The sequence below is a fragment of the Sorex araneus genome, chromosome 2 (genome assembly GCF_027595985.1).
Source record: "Sorex araneus isolate mSorAra2 chromosome 2, mSorAra2.pri, whole genome shotgun sequence".
NCBI classification, from domain to species: domain Eukaryota; kingdom Metazoa; phylum Chordata; class Mammalia; order Eulipotyphla; family Soricidae; genus Sorex; species Sorex araneus.
In genome coordinates, this window is record NC_073303.1 from 331,916,048 (window position 1) to 331,937,427 (window position 21,380).

The 21,380-nt window shown below is 39.8% G+C and overlaps 1 protein-coding gene across 4 annotated transcripts in view; it reads left to right on the forward strand.

Annotated features, from left to right (window-relative positions):
- Positions 1-4,848, forward strand: part of YES1 (YES proto-oncogene 1, Src family tyrosine kinase) — a 76,424-nt gene extending 71,576 nt beyond the window's left edge. For all 4 annotated transcript variants that reach the window (XM_055127730.1, XM_055127731.1, XM_055127729.1 and 1 more), the window contains 2 exons: positions 1,635-1,766; positions 2,629-4,848. In XM_055127730.1, coding sequence (XP_054983705.1) covers positions 1,635-1,766; positions 2,629-2,837 — 341 coding nt within the window. In that variant the 3' untranslated portion in view covers positions 2,838-4,848. The remainder of the gene's footprint in view (positions 1-1,634; positions 1,767-2,628) is intronic.
- The last annotated feature ends 16,532 nt before the right edge of the window (positions 4,849-21,380 follow it).

A 21,380-nucleotide genomic window follows, 5' to 3' on the forward strand; every position in this document is an offset into this window, starting at 1 on the left:
GAATAGAACTTTGAATGAAGTATAACTTTTACAGATTGAGTAGTGGTTAATACAGATCACCTCATAGATTGTCCATCCTGCATGGCAACTACAGTGAACCAACACATCTGCCAAAACAGTTAAGTTGGAGTGAGTGATGGCTGAAGTGTCACAGCAATTTTGACACCATCAGTTCAGTCCCTGATACTGTATGACCCCCTGAGTCCCATTGGCCACAGCCCTAGTGGCTTGAACCCTGCAGTGCTGGTACAGCTGCCTTGGCATTCAGCATTCTGCACTCTCAGCTACCTCTTGGGCCCTGCTTCACCTCAGACAGTCATTGCAGTCCCTTGAGTGCTAGGTCTGAGGACCCCACTGTAAGAGGCTGTGTTGTTTGGCTGAACATATGTTTGCATGCAGGAGGTCTGGGTTCAGTCCCCAGCACCATAATGTTGAGCACCATCAGAGGGACCCCTGGACAAAGAGCTGGGAGTAACTCCTCAGACCCACCAGGTGTGGCTTACCCCCAGCACACACACACAAAATAAAAACAATATCTTCTGCATTAAAAAGCATACATATGGGGCCGGAGCGATAGCACAGCGGGTAGGTCATTCGCCTTGTATGCAGCCGACCTGGGTTCGATCCCCGGCATCCCATATGGTCCCCCAAGCACCGCCAGGAGTAATTCCTGAGTGCAAAGCCAGGAGTAACCCCTGAGCATCGCTGGGTGTGACCCAAAAAGCAAAAGAATAAAAAATATATATAAAAAAAGCATACATATACTTAATATTTGAATAAAATAGTGCAAAGCTTTTAAAAGTACAGTAGTTATAATAAAATTTTCCAGAGAGATGCCATTAAATAGAAAAAAAGAGTATGACCAACCAATAGATAGAACACAACAGAACATGCCGTCATCAACAGATACAGTCACTAAACTCTGGTTGGATACTCACCTCAAAAGTATAGATTGTGTGGGGCAGGACGGTAGCACAGTGGATAGGGCGTTTGCCTTGCACGAGGCCAACCCGGGTTCAATTCCCAGCATCCCATATGGTCCCCTGAGCACCGCCAGGAGTGATTCCTGAGCAGAGCCAGGAGTAACCCCTGAGCATCGCCGAATGTGACTCCCCGCAAAAAAAGCAAAAGAAAAAGGGTAGATTGTTTAAAAAGACCACATTTTGGTTGCTAATAAGAGTTGCATCCTGTATTTCCTTTTTTCTTTGGTTTTTGGGCCACACCCAACAGTCCTCAGAGTTGACTCCTGACTCTGCCCTCAGGGATCACTCCAGGCGGCTCAGAGGGGTCATATGGGTTGCAAGGAGTCGAATATGGCATCTGTGCAAGGCAAAAGCCCTCTCCATTGTACTATTGCTCCAGCACCCCCTCTTATATTCTCTTGAGCATCTTTTGTTCTCACCAATTATTTTCTAAGTTGTTGAATATCTTCTTAGGAAGAATAAATTTATTGTAACACAATTTTAAATAATAAAGAATTTTCTGCATGAATTTTCTGCATGTATCTTACACTTTTGAAAAATGTTACATCATACATACAATAGCAATATTAACAAAAGTTTAATGCTATTTTTTTCATAAATAGATTTTTTAAAAGCAGTTTTCTTAGTACAAAATTGTCGGTGCTATTTTAGGTGCAAAATTTCCAATTAAATGGACAGCTCCTGAGGCCGCACTGTATGGTCGATTTACAATCAAGTCTGATGTATGGTCTTTTGGAATTCTACAGACAGAACTGGTAACCAAGGGCAGAGTGCCATATCCAGGTAAGCGTGCATTTGGATAACTCCTGACTGACCCCTCAGTAACTTTCTCACTGAAATTTAATAGGAGACAAAATGTGAGAGGAGTGAGGGAGTGTACTTTATTTCTTCTATCTCTCCATCCTTCTCTTTTTCCTTTCCTCTTCTTAATTTTGCATTGGGTGGACAGCAGCCTACGAGAATCACAGTCCTTAAGTTATGGGGAAGATATATGTGTGGTGGCCACACAGCCACCGCCACTTTCTACCGTAGGCCTTTTCCCAAAGAGCCTTTAATCTGTATCTTCTGTCAGATAATAAGAATATCTTAAATATCCTGGATCATCCCTCTCATCATCCCCAGCCTACCCTACCCCAAGTAGGGTAACTGAGGGGGAGCCACTGGTGAGGAGCAGGCATCACCAAAGACTACAAGAAGGAACTGTATAACAGTATCAGATAAGGAAACTCAGGGAATTGAAGTGCTACAGGTACATTTCTATTGTATTGGGCAGAAATGATTAGGACCTTTTCTTCTGAACTCATTTTAGAAAGTTCTTTTAGATCCTGTCTTGCCATGGTTGCTCTATTGCTGGACTATGGCACCCTAAAATCTCACAAAATCTCATAAATTAAGTGAGATTAGCTTATGAAAGCATTTGTCTTAAAAGTAGGATTTTAAATGGGATTAGAAAGTTATATAGTTGGTAGAATTTTCCAGTGTTCTTGTGGAAATATTTTGGCATTTAAATTAATTTGAAAAAAAATTACTTTGATTCATTTCACGAACTACTCTGTTTCATTTCACTTAGTATATAGGCAGTTTGTTCTGCTTTGGTTATGTGTTTGGCATGATTTAAAAAAACACATTGAATCTTGTATGTTAGGTATGGTCAACCGTGAAGTGCTGGAACAGGTAGAACGAGGATACAGGATGCCTTGCCCTCAAGGTTGTCCAGAATCCCTACATGAATTGATGAATCTTTGCTGGAAGAAGGATCCTGATGAAAGACCAACATTTGAATATATCCAGTCCTTCTTGGAAGACTACTTCACAGCCACAGAGCCACAGTACCAGCCAGGAGAAAATTTATAGACCAACTAGCCTATTTTCTATGCACAGATCTGCCAATCTGTAAAATCCTTGTGTAGACTTCTTCATTTACATCCAGGAATCAAAAGAAGAAAATCTTCATTCTGCATGTTTTTAATGGTAAACTGGAGTTCCAGATTGATTGCACAAAACTACCCCCCCTCCACCCCCAATAGTTAAACTAAAGCACCGTGATTAATTTTCTTATTTCAGGGTCCAAAGAAAGTGTAGCTATGAAGTGGATGATAGTGGAAGTGAAAGCAAAACAATGAAGAAAGACAAGGCAACTGTTTATAAATCACTTTTACCCCTCGAATCTAGACGTATTATTAGTAAAATATTATAAATAAAACCTGGGATATAAAATATAATATAATAAGAATATATCTAAAATTAAGGCGCTTCATGGGACCAAACAATTCCATTCCAGTTTTTAAAACTTTTTACATTCATTCTCAAGTTTTTTCTAAGTTGAAATATGCAATCTTAATAAATACCTCCTTTTGCATGGAAATGGGCTCTGTTTTTAGAATCAAAAAAAGAAAAGAAATATCTAAAATGTAATTTGATCTTAGGTTACTGCAATGGAATTGAAACTCATGGGACAGAAAAGTATAAAAAATTTTCATTTCGATCTTTTCTAAATAGCTCAGTTTAAAATAAGGTAAGTAGAAAGTAAGTTGATCTTTTGTAAGGTTTCATTAATTTTTTTTTTAAAGGTGATGTGTAATTAAAGTTGTAACATCCAGTCCAAGGGGAAATCTTTTATCTTTTAGGTAGCATGAAACTACAAGGCCCATCATTTAAGCAGTCCTTAAAAAAGACTGGTACTGTGATATATTTCTAATATGTACTTATGGTGATGGGTGCCACAAATACTAAATACCACTGGATCAGGGACTTGAATGCACTTTTGCTCATATTGAATATAGAATAACAAAAATATTTAAAATATGAGAAAAGAAAATGTGAAAGTTTAACAGAAGGATGAAATGTTATGTTTAATATTGAAGTGACAAAAATGGCTTTGCTGGCACTCAAAGCTCTTCACTTATCTATTTTCTGAAATACTAAGAGATATAAGGTATGACCGCAAAACTAATCTTTCTTTAACATAAATACTAAAAAGAGTGTTAAAACCTCAATCTCAGAAAAACTCTAATAAGACTTCCTACTAATTTTAGTGATACATTTTATGCAAAGCGATTTTAGCGTTGCAATTTTCAAATCCAGATTTGACTCTCCATTCACTTTTTTAAGTCACAAAATGTTCATCATTGTTTTCCATTTAGAATTTAGTTGATTTGTGGAATTTGTGGAAAGATGTATTCAGAATTAACAGAGGGTGTAGCTTACCCCATTTGAAAATAAAGATTTTGGAGAAAAAAATTTATGACTAAGAAATTTCAAAATATGAATTTGAATAGCAGTGTTAATACTTTGTATCCAACAAAAAACTGAATCTGACAACTCTGGTATTAATATGTTAAAACCTCTTTCTCTTGTCACACGTTAAGTAAATTAATGTACCAGGTCCCCATATTTTAAGAATATAATTTGTAACTACCATCATTTATCTGATTTAATCATTAGATTATAATTTCTGGGTCATGGTATCTATTTTGCAGTTCAAAATTTTTAATGTGACAGATGAACTTCATGCAAGTTGGCAACAGTCTGGTACTAAACATTGTGGTGGTTTCTTATGTTTACGTAACCAGCTTATGTAAAGCTGACTTCTTCCAAGAGGATTTTCCCAAGGAGACTGCCATTATCATTTTATCCTTAATGTCTGTAACTCGTGGCATCATATTTTAAAAGGGCTTTCCATGAACTTTGATAATACCATTTTTCTAAACATTTTAGAAAGGATAACAAAATTTTGTTTATATTCTAATTCTGTTCAGAAAAAAGAGCCAGGGAAAGTTAATGGTATTCATGAAGTTTTAACAGAATAGACCAGTTCCTCATATCATTTATATAATAAGGAAATAAAACACTAACTTAATGTGTATTCATTTTAACTGGTTATGTATTTTTTAATTGCCAAAAAAAATAAACATCTTTGTACATTTGAAGATTTTTTCCAACAGCTCTCATTTTTAATATCTAAATGTGGAACTTAGTCCTTACCAAAAAAGGAAGTTGGCATAAACAATCATCTAGAACACTTTCTTAAATGAATAATGATAGCCTAAAACTTAATATTTTTATAAGTATTATTATTTCGCTTTGTTGAATTGAAATAAAATTCTCATTGAATGCATCTATTTATCTTTTTGGCAGCTACTCATACTTTTTCATCAGTTTTTAAAATTTGTATTAAGGCAAATTATATCCTGAATTTGTTCTCCCAGTGTTTAAAAAAAGAAAAAAGGGATAAATGGTTAATTTTAACCAGAGCAGAATTGAGTCAACTTTTTATTAAATTCAAAACATTTTAGAACATTTGGTGTGGTTAATTTTCCATTTGAAGTCAGTGACATTTTTCTAAGTTTTGTTTTTTAATTATACTAGCAACTACATTTAGTGACTTATACACAGTAACCTAAATGATTGGAGTGATGCTACTCAGACACTCTGTAAGAAAGATAGAAAATAGATTATACACATTTGACGATATTGATTTAATTTTCTAAAAGTGAATAATATATGAACCTTATTTTTATGTGTTTTATACTTTTGTTCTAGGTATAGTGAAAGTAAAATTAAATTTAAAATGACTGATCAAAGCATTTATTTTCAGTAAGGTAATGTTGCCTTTTGTTATTTAAAGTTAGGTTGTATAATGATTTTTGAAAAGTGATTTGAATCAACATCATTTACTAGTAAACCCTTAACTATTTTTATACATTATAATAATAGTTTCTTAATATAAGAGTGTTTTCTTAATTTACTGTTTGTCTTTGGTTTTTACATGTAATTTTTTGACATTTAAGTTATACATTTGTATGATGTGATCTTTTTTATGCTTAAAAAGTCCTTTGCACCCCCAAATTAAATATTCATCTCATCTGTTACATTTTATGCTTTTTCTCCTTCACATTTCCCTTGAATTTATTTGCAAATTAATTTGGGTATAAAATATAACATAGGCTTAGTATAACTTTCCCCCAAAGAATTTATTTTCTCACTATTTATTGGATGATCCATGGTTATCTCACCCCATTAGTCTGAGGTCTTTCCTATATCTAGAAACTTCAGTTTTCCCAAATAATTTTCCCTTCTTCTATGAACATAATAATTACTAATTATTTGATATGGGGCAGGGGGACTCCTTAACTGTGTTCGGTGAGCCTAGAGGCCATTCCTGCCCTACTCTTTGAGCCCTACCCCTGAGCAGGAGGTTCATGCTGGGGCCTGAGGAAATGGTGTTACCCTGACCCTGCAGTGCTGGGGCCCACCAGGTCCACCACAGCAGTGTTTGCAGGTCTCCAGGACTACAATCTGCAGTGCACAGGCCCATGCTGAGCTGAAGACAAAATTGGGGTCATGCAGAGAATGAGTGGGTTCCTAACCCCTGTGCTCTCTCCCTGGCCCTGGGGGGTAGAGCATTGGCCTTACATAGTGCTGACCCAGGTTCCATCCTTGGCATCTCATATTGCCCCCCAAGCTCCATCGTGAGTGATCTCTGAGTATAGAGCCAAGAGTAAGCCCTGAGCGCCTGTGGGTGTGGCGCCAAAATAACAAATTAGGCTACCTTTGCTATCTTAGTCTTGGTGTTCCAGCAAATTCTTGAAGTTTAGACTTTATTTTTCATATTTTCAAAAGAATCAAGTATGACTTTTGTTTAGGATTATGTTATAATTATACATTATTTTGGTTAAGAATTCAATCTTTCAGATCAGTCTATTTATACAAATCTTCATTTACATCTCAGTAAAGTTCTCCGAGACTTTTTAGAGTTAGAAGAGGATGATCTTTCATCTGATTGTTCAAGTTCCCACTTTGTTCAACTAGAAACCAGAGTGCTGGTGAGGAACAGAATGTGTTTGCCTTGGTAACATTTATTGCCCTAATAGCAGCTTCCCCCTACCTTCCTCTAACTTCTCATTTAAATTACATCAGATTGAATGTCTGTTACCTTCAGTGCCCTGATTAACATTATTACTATTATTTTACAGAAAGGAATTAACTAAAATAAATAGCATATATTCAGACCAGCTGTTTGACTTCCACATTTCATTCAAAGGGTTATTTGCCTATCAGCAGAAGATTAGGTTTTGGTGTTTGGGTTTTTCTTTTTGATTTTTGGCACATCTGCCAGAGTTTCAGGCTGTTCCCAGTGTCAGGCTCAAAGATCACTCGTGGTGGTGCTCAGGCATCCGTGCAGTGCCAGGTCTGCAGCTCACAGGCATGCTGGCTCAGAGGATGAGGAATGTGTCCCCCGGTTCCCTTCCTGTGAGGCAGGGCTGCGTATGTCCATCAACTAAAAATTCCTTTCAGTGTGGTCTCCTCTCCTAGTCCTGGGCATAGTCTCTATACCTTACCTTTTCTCTCTTTTTTTTTTTTTTTTTTTTTGCTTTTTGGGTCACACCCGGCAATGCACAGGGATTACTCCTGACTCATGCATTCAGGAATTAACTTCTGGCGGTGCTCAAGGGACGATATGGGATGCTGGGAATCGAACCCAGGTCGGCCGCATGCAAGACAAACACCCTGCCTGCTGTGCTATTGCTTCAGCCCCTATACCTTACCTTTTCTGCCTTAATTGTTCCTGCATTAATCTTTGTGGTTCCCCTCTCCTGCTTATTTGTAAATATTCTTGATTTATCTTTTAGTATGTCCTTTGCTGTTGGGTCTTTAATTCTTAATTCCTATTTGCCATACTGCCAAAAGCTATATTGGTAGAAAAATCACTGTCACTGTCATCCCGTTGTTCATCGATTTACTTAAGCGGGCACCAGTAATGTCTCCATTCATCCCAGCCCTGAGATTTTAGCAACCTCTCCTTACTTGTCTTTCCCAACAATTGGAGGCTCTTTCAGGGTCAGGGGAATGAGACCTATCGTTACTGTTTTTGGCATATCGAATACGCCACGGATAACTTGCCAGGCTCTGCTCGTGCAGATGGGATACTCTCGGTAGCTTGCTGGGCTCTTATATACACATATATATTACTCTATGATTTGTTGCCTACTGTCTGAACTCCATCAAATATGGCGTGGTAATTATGGAAAATGGGTAGGAAGTGTCTTATAATGTGTCGCGTGGCAGTGGTTGGGTAGTGGAAGTCAGCTGCCATTGCTGGGTTCCTTGGGGTAGGGAGGGTTCTCACCCGCCCCCCTCTGGGGCGCCCCGAGTGAAAACAGCCTGGCACGGAGTCTCCAGATCAATATATGTATTAAAATTATTAATACACATATTAAACACTAATCACTGATAGGAAAAATAAAACTGAATATTCTTCATATATCACAGCTTCCCAAATAAAATTATACAGGTACATATGATTAGTTTTGAAATGTTGAAATCACTTGGAAAATTTGGTAGGCATTTCAATACTCTGAGGGAGTCTTCATTGCCTTATTTGAAGGAAATAGTGGATACATTTTAAAACATTTTTAAAGTCTGAAACAAACTTTGATCAAGAAATCTTTAAAAAAAAAATCTTCTTAGCTTAAGAGCTGGGGATGTAGCTTAAGGGGTAGAAAGAGCACATACATGCATGTATTGACAACCTAGATTCAATCTCAAGATACCTTACGACAACCTTTCTGCAACTTATCTCCCACAACCAACACTGCTGGATTATGGTCCTGCTGGCCCACAGACAACAGTAGGAATGGTTCTAGACCCCCAGCACTGCCAGAATGGCCCTAAGAAGAACTACAATTTTGGTGAGCTGGAGCGATAGCACAGCGGGTAGGACTTTTTGCCTTGCACGCAGCCAACCCAGGTTTGATTCCCAATATCCCATATGGTCCCCTGAGCACCGCCAGGAGTAGTTCCTGAGTGCAGAGCTAGGAGTGACCCCTGTGCATCACCAGATGTGACCCAAAAAGCAAAAAAAAAAAAAAAACTATAATTTTTTTTCTCAAAGAAATCTACTTAGGTGTATCATAAATGCAAAACTTGGGGCTAGAGAGTTAGCACAGCGGGTAGGGTGTTTGCCTTGTATGTGGCTGACCCAGGTTTGATTCCCAGCATCCCAGATTGTCCCCTGAGCACCACCAGGAGTAATTTCTGAGTGCAGAGCCAGGAGTAAACCCTGATCATTGCCAAATGTGACCCCAAAAAGAAATAAATAAATGCAAAACTTTAGTTCACGTGTATTTAATGCTGTTTTGTTTGGGGAGTAGCGGAGTGGGATGGTGAGATATGCACACTGGTGCTCAGAGACTGCTCTTGACTCCATGATTGAGGGTGGGGGATACACAGTGCCAAGGACTGTATTTAAATCTTGTGAAACATTAACTCATTGTTTTTGCTGAAAAACTAGCTACACTGCCATTAAAATAAATGAATAAAATACTTGGAGGACTTGTCCGCCCGACAGACTCACCTTCTTGCTGCCTTTTCTCTGGGCACTGAGCTGACCAAAGGACTTGGGCCAACCCCTAGAGTCGCCTGCCCACGTGATTTTCTACTTCCAGGCCCTCGGGAGGCACAGACTTGGCCTCCCGAGCACCTCACAGGGCTGGGGGAGGTGGGTACATGGGCATGACCCTCGGGGAGCAGGTACGGGAGTGGGTCCTGCTCCTGGCACAGCAGGAAACCTTTGGCAAAGAATGTCATCTTAATGACTGTGGCCTAATTGCTATGTTGAAGAGGTTCCAATTGGGATAAAATTGTCTTTTGAAATTCCAGATAAATAAATAAATGAATAAAATACATCTATACTATGAAATAATATGTATCCAGTTTTAAAGAACATTTAAATCTGTACTTTTAACTTAAAAATAACACTATTATATTTAAGTGATGTTTTTTACAAACTAATGGCCCAGGGGCTTCGAGGGCCTGGCCATGAGCATATAGTCTCAAGTTCAAATCCCTGTTGTTCAGGGATTTGAGTGTTAGGTGTTTTCCACACAGCTCTGCTGCTTGTGATCCCAACCACAGTGTCTCTCTCTCTCTCTCTCTCTCTCTCTCTCTCTCTCTCTCTCTCTCTCTCTCTCTCTCTCTCTCTCTCTCTCTCTCTCTCTCTCTCTCTCTCTCTCTCTCTCTCTCTCTCTCTCTCTCTCTCTCTCTCTCTCTCTCTCTCTCTCTCTCTCTCTCTCTCTCCTCTCTCCTCTCTCCTCCCTCCTCCCTCTCTCTCAGGGTGGGGGTGAAGCAACCCAGAGATGCTAAGGGTTACTTGCTGTGCTCAGTGAACCATATGGGAGGCTGAGGCTCAAACCAGTGTCGACCACATGCAAGGCAAATGCCCTACCCGCTGCACTATTACTCCTGGCCCCCTGGCACTGCAATTTCTGTTTACACCATGAAGAGGGGTTCAGCCCCCTGGTGATCTCTGCAATTAAAAAGATGTGCGAGTGCCACAGCAGGAAGTATGACCCTTGAGGCATACATGTGTGAGCACCACAGCAAACCCCAGCAAGCACCACGACCATAACTCATTTGTCTCAACTAAGTTTGTGTGCATACACCTCAAACCCCAGTGAGCACTGTGGGCAGTGGGTACAGGTATCACCCCCCCCAGCAAGCACCACAAACAAGTGTGTATGGACCCTCCCCAACCCTGGTTATTTCAACAACAAAGGGAAGGAATGCGGGATGGTATAAAATAAAACAATTTTTGTTTTATTGGGGGGGGTGGTACGCCTGGTGGTGGTTAGGACTTATGCCTGGCCCTGAGCTCCAGGATCACTCCTGGTGGTTTTGAGGTACCATATGAGGTTCTGGGGATCCACCCAGTTCAGCCATATGGAAGGCAAACATCTTAACCCTGTACTATCACTCTGGTTCTAGTAAAACCTGTTTATTTAAAAAAACAAAAAAAAATTTTGATGCAACTGAAACAAAATGTATTAAAGGTAAAATTATCATAAAGCTTAATGTTAACTATGTAGACAACTGGAATTTTAAAGTTTTTTCATTCAATTGCTGTTTTTCAAAACAATAAAATGGGTGGTAAAACTATGTTATACAAAATTTGATTCATTATAGCACTCCAACTCAAGAATCAGTGAATTGGGCAGGGACATGGCTCAGTGGTAGTGCACGTCTTGTGTGTGTGAGGTAGGTTCTTTCCTAGTACTGAAAAGAAAAATCACTTGATTCAGGAATGAAAACTGAGTAGAAATGACAGTGGCATGGGAGCACTGAGTGAAATAGAAGAAAAGAAAAATCACTGTCACTGTCGATTTACTTGAGCGGGCACCAGTAACGCCTCTATTCTTCCCAGCCCTGAGATTTTAGTAACCTCTGTACTCATCATTTCCAGTGATTGGAGGCTCTTTCAGGGTCAGGGGAATGAGACCTATCATTGCTGTTTTACTCCTCGCCAGGCTGTTTTCACTCAGGAGGCCCCAGAAGGGGGTGGATGAGAACCCTCCCCGCCCCAAGGGACCCAGCCGACCTCCACTACCCAGTAACAGTAAAAGAAAAATATTTCAGAAAATCAATGAAATGATAGAAACTAAATGACACTGAAGATGACTCAAAAGCAGGAATCACCCAGTTTAGGAAGTAGAGTTCTAGTAATTGATTTTAAGATGGGTGCTCAACAGTTACACCTTAAATCTACACAGCCTGGATCATGGCATTTGGGAAGCAAAGGAACGAAGGGATTTGAAAAAGTTGACAAGGTACAAAAGGGAGAAGTGTTTTCACAATTTAAATATGAAGAAATAAAGAATTAACAAATACAGAAGCTGAATTGGGTAAATGAGGGAAAATTAAGTTAAGTAGTATAGAGTTTCTGGAAGTACACAGAATTTTTTCCACATAAAAAGCGTAGAAAAGACCCTCTGTGCCTAAAGACTTTGATTCCAGAGACCTAACACATTCAGGCATCCAGCACAGCTTCTTATAGCAATGCACTGGGACTGTGAACTGGGCTACAACACCTTGCTGCCTGGGGGTGGATCTTTCCTCCCCACCCTGTCTCCCTGCACGGAAAATGGCGGCAGCAGCATCATCCACATGGCAGGAGCCATCTTCTAAGACTCCTAACCCAGAGGTATACGATTTTTACACTTGGGGCTCCTAGGGAATCATGGGAAGTGGGTGTAACCGGCACACCCTCGGCCCAGATAAATTCGGAGCTGCTGAGAGTGAAACAGACCCTCTGTGCCTAAAGACTTTGATTCCAGAGACTTCTGACAGCAATGCACTGGGACTGTGAGCTGGGCTATGCAATTTCTGGCAGAATTTTCCCTGGACTTCATACAGAAATCCAAAACCGCGCGGACGCTGCTGCGTCCACGAGACTTAACATCTATAATTGTCAGCGATGTGAAACGGTTCCTTAACAGGTCTGACTTGGGGGGGAAACTCCAAATAATAACAATGAGTTTTTGTTGAAATATTGAAGGTTATTAAAGTAGCAGCCATTTCTCTGGACTGTAAACTAAGCAACAGCCCCATGCCGGCCGAGGAGAGGAAATATCCCTCTTTCCCGGTTGTTTCCCATTTTCAGGGAGAAACGCGGCGTGGCGTCCACCATACTATGAGGCGCGGGAAGGGGGATGAGGGGGGGGGGGGAAAAGGAAAAGAAAAAAAAAAAGGTTATGTACTTGGAGCAGTGGGGCTACATATCTCTTCATTCTCAGCAATGGAAAACTAATTATCAAATGCTTCCTTGGTAGTAGGGCTGTCTTTCTTGGGGGGGCGGGAAACTCCAACAACAATAGTGAGTTTTGTGTTGAAATATGGAACGTAATCAAGGTAAAGAGAAAATGAAGTGAAATTCATCAGTTAAACAGTTGGGGGTGGGGGGGCGGGGGGTATACTGGGGATTTTGGTGGTGGAATATGGGCACTGGTGAAGGGATGGGTGTTTGAATATTACATAACGGAGACATAAACCTGAGAACTTTGTAACTTTCCACATGGTGATTCAATAAAAAATTTTTTAAGAAGGGTAGAAAATTCAGCTTCACTTCCTTCTAAAGGTAAAGTAAAAATTTTCGTTTCTGGGGCTGGAGTGATAGCACAGCGGGTAGGGTGTTTGCCTTGCACGCGGCCGACCCGGGTTCAAATCCCAGCATCCCATATGGTCCCCTGAGCATGACCAGGGGTAATTCCTGAGTGCAAAGCCAGGAGTAACCCCTGTGCATTGCCAGATGTGACTCAAAAAGCAAAAAAACAAAAACCAAAAAAAAAAATTTTCGTTTCTTTTCCACTCTTACAACTGCACAATTTTCAAGGAAAGCCTTGGTCTCAACACAGTATGCTGCAGAATGAGGTAGTAAACTAAACACTGAACTTTTGTATGTCAAACCCCTTGAAGAGCTCCAAGATCTGGATGTTTCTTATTTGTTTTGTTATTTTGTTTTTTCTTGTTGTATATTATTTGTTTTTTTATATAATGTTTACTATTGCTAGAAAATTAGAAAAGGTGTTATTAATCTAGCTGAAATTTTGAGAAACTGAAGCCAGAAGTCATCAAATGCAAACAAGTCACAAAAGGATGTTTTTAGTACAATTATGTAGAATCCAGCATATGTATCATGAACCATCACCCAAATCGTGATACAAACATTCCCATCACTTCCAAGGAGTCCTCCTGCTTTTGTACAGCCGGTAAGTTCTCCCCTGCTAACCCTGACACTCATAGAAGTTGTTGCACCTTACTAGAATTTCCTATCAATGGAATCAGCTTGTGTTCCTAGAATCTGTGCCTTATTTCACTTAGCACAACAAGGTTTGTTTGTTTTTTTTCCCCCCTTTTTTTTTTTCTTTTTGATCACAGCCGGCAATGCTCAAGGGTTACTCCTGGCTCAATACTCAAGAATCACTCCTGGTGGTGCGTGGGAGACCCTATAGGGTACTGGGGGTTGAACCCAGGTCAGCCGCGTGCAAGGCAAACACCCTTGCTCAGCCCTATTACTCCAGCCCCACTTAGCACAATAGTTTTATGATTCTTTTAAAGTTTTACTTTTTTTTTTTTTTTTCATAAAAGTAGTTCACAATAGAAAAAAAGTTGTACTTATTGATAGGGAAGACGGGAAGGTTGGGCCATACCTGATGTTGCTCAGGAGTCACGTGGTTCTCTACTCTGCTCAGATGCTTCAGCAGTGTTCAGGAGATTTGAACCAGGGTTACAGCAATGTATTTGGCTGCATACAAGGCCAAGTGTCTTAACACCTGTCTGTCTTTCCAGTCACACTTTTGCGAATCTTTAGATAACTCAGAAATACTTTTGAATGAATAACTACAATTGATTGTTCATTTATTTGCCAGTTGATAGATATTTGGGTAGTTTTTAGTTTGAGGCTATAAAGCTGGTATGAACTTTCACTGCAGGCTTTTAGTGGGAACAAAGGTGTTAATTTTCTAGGAATAATTACCTAGGATTAGAATTACGGAGTGCTGCAGTACATGTATTGTCTAAGAAACTCAAATTTTCCCAAAGAAGTTGCCCTGTTCCGTAGCAATGTATGGGAGCTCCAGCTGTTTCACCTTCCTGCCAAAACATCATATTTTCCCTTTAATGTAGCCATTCTGGTGGATGTTGAGATTTTAGTACTCATTTTCTTGATAACTACAGTGTTCAGAATCTTCCTAAGTTTATTTCAGATTCCTGTCTTCTCTGGGAGAGTGCCTACTTTCACTTTGCCTGCTTTCATTGTATCAACTCACTTATTTTCTTACTGAGTTGTAATTCCTTCAGTTATTCATATACCAGTACCTTGTTGAAACAATATTTTGCAAATATTTTCTCCCAGTACAAAGCTTGCTTTTTTTATTTTCTTATTGGTGCCTGCCAGAAAGAAAGTAGTTTTAATCTTGATAAAGTCAGGTTTATGTTTTTTCTCCTTTTACAACATAATGCTTTTAAAACTTTGTTGAGGAATGTTCACTATAAGATTGTATAGGAAAAAAGTGCCTGCCATAGAGCCAAGGGGAGGAGGAGTTGGGCGTGGAGGGATACTGGGGACACTGGTGTTGGGAAATGTACACTGGTAGAGGGATGGGTGTTGAAACACTATATGACTGAAAATCATGAGCAGCTTTGTAATGGGTTATCTCAGTGATTAAAAAAATATATTAAAGAATTGTATAGATTTTAGGGGTACAGTTTCATACTTCTTCAAAGTATACTAACGCACCATTTCCACAATCAGAATATAATTCGTGCTTTTTGTGTCCCAAGAAAATCTGTCTCACATTTCAGAAAGATTTTTTCCTGCTTTCTCTAAATTTAGAATTTTAGTTCTTATATTTGGATCTATGTTTCATTTTGAGGCATGAGATGTTTTGGAGTTTTTACAAATAAAGTAAGTAAAAGTATCAGCAGTTGTTAATTTTTTCAAACGATTGTTAATTGTTTCAGCATCATTTGTCAAAAAGACTCTTGTAAATGTTGGTTTCCTTTCTCAAAACTCAGTTGACTGTATGTAGGTCTATGCTAGAGCTCTTCTTTTTTTATTAACCAACAGTATACCAATACACCAGTATCATATTGGCTGGGTTAGGGTCATTTTTATAGTAAATATTTTATTATTCTTAGTTGAGGCAACATGGTTTAGAATAGCGTTAATGTTTGTGCTTTTGGTGTACAAAGTCACTGCACCACCACAAGTGTACCAACAGTGCCACCTCAGATATTGGGTTCCTTTTGATCACCCCATCTCTCCCCCTCCCTTGCTTCTAAACTCCACTTGGTACCTTCAGCTCTATTTTAAGTATCGGACGAGGTGTTTGTTTTCACTGGACCATTTTTTTTGTTTGTCAATATACTACAAATGAGTGACATCTGGCATTTGTCCTTCACTTATTTCACTTAACATGACCCCTTCTGCTTCATCCATGTCCTAACAAAAGGCAGATTTCGCTTTTTGTATGCCCAAATGGTGTTCTGTTTTGTGTGTATACATTGTATATACATATACACAAATATTCATAGATGAATGTGTGTATATATGTATATGCGTACATACATATATATATATATATATCCATTTTTGTCAGTTCATCTGTCATTGGGCATTTGAGTTGTTTCCAGAGCTGGGCTATTGTGACACTGTTGAGGTGAATATAAGTTTGCATGCATCCTTTCAATGTAATGGGTTTTTGTTCTTCAGGGAGAAGCCCAAAAGTGGTGCCACTGGATCATATACTATTTCTGTTGTCCAGAACTTATTTCCGTTTTATGGAAATGTTTTCTTTTTACTGGATTTTAAAATGTTGTCTCCTTATTCCTTGTTTTCTGCAGTTTGTTTATGATCTGCATTTGCATGATTTTCTTAAAGGTAATTCTGCTTGAGGTTCGTTAAAATTCTTGAATTAATGGACTTATGGTTACACCAAATGTGAAAATTTGTGTCTATCATTTTTCAGCTTGTTTTTTTCTATATTCACTTTTTTAGGAACTTCAGTTATGTTGAATTATTCAATACTGTATCACTGATGCTTTGTTCTTTTATTTTCTATGTAATTCTGTTTCATTTGACAATTTCTTTTTTCCCTTTACTTAAACACCATGGTTTGGGCTGGAGCAATAGTACGAAGGTAGGGTGCATGCCTTGCTTGCAGCTCACCTGGTTTCAATCCCTGGTATCCCATAGGGTTTCCTGAGCACCACCAGGAGTAATTTCTGAGCACAGAGCCAGGAGTAGCCCCTGAGCATCGCTGTGGATGACCCAAAAATAAAAATAAACGCCATGGTTTACAAAGTTCTTCATGACACATTTGTTATAGGCATTCAATATTCCAACATCAGTCCCACCACCATTGTCACCTTTCCCCCACCACTGTCCCCGTTTTCTCAACCATCCCCCATAGCAGGCACAGAATAACTTATTTTACCTTGCTTGATAGAACTAAATGGTTAATTGAAGTATCAAAAAATTCTTCAGTGAAAAGTTTTGTGAAAAAGTATTATATCTCACTATGGGTCATTAAGTCCTTGTCTGAGGGTTTATTAAGCTGTTCATTGCTAGTTGAACCTTCTGTGTTATTGTTTTTATTGAGCTTTGTTGGCTTCTGTGTTATTTCCCACTAAATCTGGTGTGCTCCTACCGGGATGTCAGTATTGTTTGAATTTGGAGGTGTCACATGGCTGTGAATACGGCTGCACGGTCCTGAAACTCCAGGATATCTAATTGGGTGGTGAGTTTACATGGCTGTGGTTGTGGCATGTGGCGTGGCTGTTAGGGCTTCTAGAGGCAGGGGAGGGAGACTGCCCTCTCCGACTCTGATAAAACTCCAGAGTGCTCAGCCTGGAAGCTGACATACATGGAATTTTCAGCAGTTTGGCCTCTCTGCAGACATTGGTCCATGAGGCAGCTAGTGGGGCCATTGGCCTGGCAGCAGTATGTGGGAGCGTGAGTGTGAGGGCAGGCAGAGACGTGGCCTGCCCCTGCTGGAGACATTTGGAGATCATTTCTTTGACTCCTTTGTAACACCTATTTTACTTTAAATCCCATAGACTGTATATTCTTCATTCATATTCTTTTACTTTGTTTTTACTCTTTCCAACATTTTTATAATGATTACAACAGTTCCCTCTATGTTTTGGAAAGTCCTATTTGGATATAAGGACTATTAGGTTTATTTTTTAATTTCTATTGACCTTCTATTTGTAAGCTTTTTGTTTCTGCTTTTTTGTATGCCTGGTATAAATTACTTGGATTCAAAGTTATAGTTTGGGGTTGCTGGAATTTTTTAATATTCTTTTAAATAATGTTGAATTTTTAAATTTAATAATTAATAATTTAATGTACATGTTTTACTTCGATTATTGCAGATGGGAACTTTTCTAAGCCCATACAACTTCTGGAGATCAGATTGCTTATTATTCTTTGATGGGAAGCCAGCACCCAGCAATGTTCAGGGCTTACCCCTGGCTCTGGATTCAGGGGGCCACATTTGATGCTGGAGATCAATCCAGGACAGCAATGTGCAAAGCAAAGCACCTTAACTGCTACACTCTCCCTCCAGCCCCACGGCTCCCTATTTTGGAAATAGTTGAATCTTTCTTTGTTTACTTCCAAGAGCTGTCAGGCTGAAAAACAACCTTTCACTTAAGAATCTATCTCCATTTAAAAGGCTGAGGATTCAACCCAAAGTCCCATGTATTTTCAGATCCTTTCACTCTGGATGACAGCAATGGGTACTATTCCCAGCCCAGTGTTAGAGCCACCATTATGATGCCTGTTCCTTTCGGATATCTCTTGTGTTCTCTTACTCATGAGCCTGAGTATTCAGGCACGGATCAAAAGAGACTCATCTTTTCTTTCAAACCTGAGTCCCATTCTCAAGTGTTCCTGTTTGTCTGCCAGCCCAGGAGGACTGTCGGCTCTGTTGCCTCCTCTCTGCACTGTGGTCTGCAAACAGCCTCTGCACGGAGCCAATGCGTTGCTGGATGCTCGCCTTACCCCTGTTCTTCTATTTTTCCTAGAAGTAACAGCTGTCACTGTCACTGTCATCCCGTTGCTCATCGATTTGTTCGAGCAGGCACCAGTAACATCTGCATTGTGAGACTTGTTACTGTTTTTTGCATATTGAATACGCCACGGGTAGCTTGCCAGGCTCTGCCGTGCGGGCGAGATACTCTAGATAGCTTTCCGGGCTCTCCGAGAGGGGCGGAGGAATCGAGCCCGGGTTGGCCACGTGCAAGGCAAATGCCTTACCCACTGTACTATCACCCTCGTCAGAAGTAACAGCTATCACATAAATTTTTAGGATTATTAAAGGGAAAAGTTGCAATAAGCTAATAACAAAACAATTTTCTGAATTAAGTTTGTAGCTTATTTGGGAGATGCTTAGAAGGAATCAAAGGACTGATGATGGGAGAAAAGTCCTATCACAAGAAAAACAAAAACCAGAATTTAACCAGGGAGTCATTTTCCCCTGAGGATCTAGCCCTTATTACCCTGAAATGAACAAAGTACACAAAAGCATCTTTCCAAAATGAAAAATCCCTGAATACATGTGCAGTCACATGTCCCACCTGCTCCTCCCCAGCCATCAAGACAGGACGTAAGCAAGAAATTGGAGCAGACAGATGGGCACTAGTAAGAGAAAAATAGCTCTAGAGGGCAGGAGCTATACAGCAGGTACAAAAAAAACTAAACTATACTATAAAACTATATTTTTGAGGAATTACCATTTTTCTGCCTATTCTAGGGTCTTGTTCCAGCAGTGCTGGGATGGGAGTCCTGCAGGCTATGCAAACAAGGTATGTGCTTGACAACTTGGGGTACACACTCATCCCATCAACCCATTTTTACTTTTTTTTTGTCTGTTTTTATTTGTGTTTGGACGACACCTAGCTGTGCTCAGGGCTAACTCCTGCCTCTGAGCTCAGGGATCCCTCCTGGTTGGCTCAGGACCACATGGGGTGCCAGGGATCCAATTTGGGTTAGTCACATATGCAGGACAAGTGGCCTGCCTGCTATATTTATCTGGCCCCTAAGTTTTCATTTTTAAAGAGTTTCCATGTTTTCCATAGCAGTTGCACTGGTTTATGTTCCCAGTAACAGTATACAGGTTCTTTTTCTCCATACCTTCATCATTTCTTTTGCCCTATAAGCTTTGATAATAAGTAGCCATTATCACAGGTGTGAGATGATATCCTGGTGTGGATTTGCATTTCCCTAATAGGAATGTCGAACATGTGCCCAGTGGCTATCTATCTTTGGAGAATTACCTGTTCAGATATTCTGCCTATTTGCTGTTTGGGTTTTTTGTTTGTTTGTTTGTTTCTCTTGTTTTTGCTATTGAACTGAGTTTTTTTTTTTTGGTTTAGATTTTTTTTCTAAATTTTTAATATGTTTTGGATATTATTCTTGTATTAGATGTGTGTTTCTCCTAAAAGATAGGATTTTTTTTCTTTATTGTTTCTTTTGATGTACCAAAGCTTTGTAGTTTGATGGGAATCCCATTTGCTTATTTTTGCTTATATTTCCCTTGCCCGCCCTTTGATATGTCCCCAGAGACATTTCTGAGGTTGATATCAAGAAGCATATAACATTTTCTTCTTTATGTTGTAAAATTTAAGGTCTTATATCCAAGACTTCTATATTTGGCCAAATGGGCTTGAAGTTTCAATACTCAACTCCTGGAAGTTGCTGTTTGAGCTCTGCTGTGTTGAGAACCAACAAGTTCAGATGCAGCAGTGCTGGTGAGGGGCAGCTGTACCCAGCGTAAGCAAAACACATGCCCCAGACTCTTGAGTTATCTCACTGGCCTTTCAGTCTGGCTTTTGGGTTGTTTGGGTTTTTTTTTTTTTTTGAAAAGCACTGTAGCACTGTCATCCCATTCGATTTGCTTGAGCGGGCGCCAGTAATGTCTCCATTGTGAGACTTTTTAGCATATCGAATGTGCCACAGGTAGCTTGCCAGACTCTGCCGTGGGGGTGAGATACTCTTGGTAGCTTGCCAGGCTCTCCAAGAGAGCCAAGGCAAACGCCCTACCCACTGTGCTATTGCTCCATCCCTAGAAATTAACAGCAACAAAAATTTAATCAATTTAGATAGATGTAGAAAAAAACACCACCAAAAAGCAAATTAGTGAGATTAGCTCAAAGAATATGCCCACAGTTTAGCACAAAATAGAACCCAAGATCCAGTACAGCAGTTAAGCTGCTTCCTTGCACGTGACCAACCCCAGTTTGATCCCCAGCACCACATGTGGTTCCCTGTACACTAGAGCCAGGCCTAAGTCCTGAGCACTACCAAATGGGATCCAAAAATGAAGAGAGCAGAAGATAATTTTAAGTTAAAGCATGAATGACTGATTCAGAAGTTCAGTAAACTAAGTTCCAGAAAAGGAATGAAGAGGAAGAATCAATGAAAGAAATCTACAATTTGTAAAACAAGATTTATTTAAAAAAAAAAAAAGCCCCAAAGTAACATTTTAAGTCAGACATTCCAAACTGTTCACAAAGAGTGGAAAAATCCGTTTATTCTTTTTTTTTTTTTTGGCTTTTTGGGTCACACACAGCAGATACACAGGGATTACTCCTGGCTTTGCACTCAGGAATTACTCCTGGAAGTGCTCAGGGGACCATATGGGTTGCTGGGGATTGAACCCAGGTTGGCCTCGTGTAGGGCACACGCCCTACCCATTGTACTATTGCTGCAGCCCCAGTTTCATTCTTTAAAGAATCAAACTTTTTTTATTAATAGTTTATTTTTAATTAGTGAGGGTACAGTTACAGATTTATACATTTTTGTGCTCATGTTTCCCCCATACAAAGTTCGATAACACATCCCTTCACCAGTGCCCATTCTCCACCACCCGTAAACCCAACATCCCTCCACCCCTCCCCAGTCCCGTCTCCCCCCACCCCACACTGCCACTATGGCAGGGTATTCCCTTTGTTCTCTCTCTCTGATTAGGTGTTGTGGTTTGCAGTAAAGGTGTTGAGTGGCCATTGTGTTCAGTCTCTAGTCTATATTCGGCCTGCATCATCCTTCCCCCACATGAC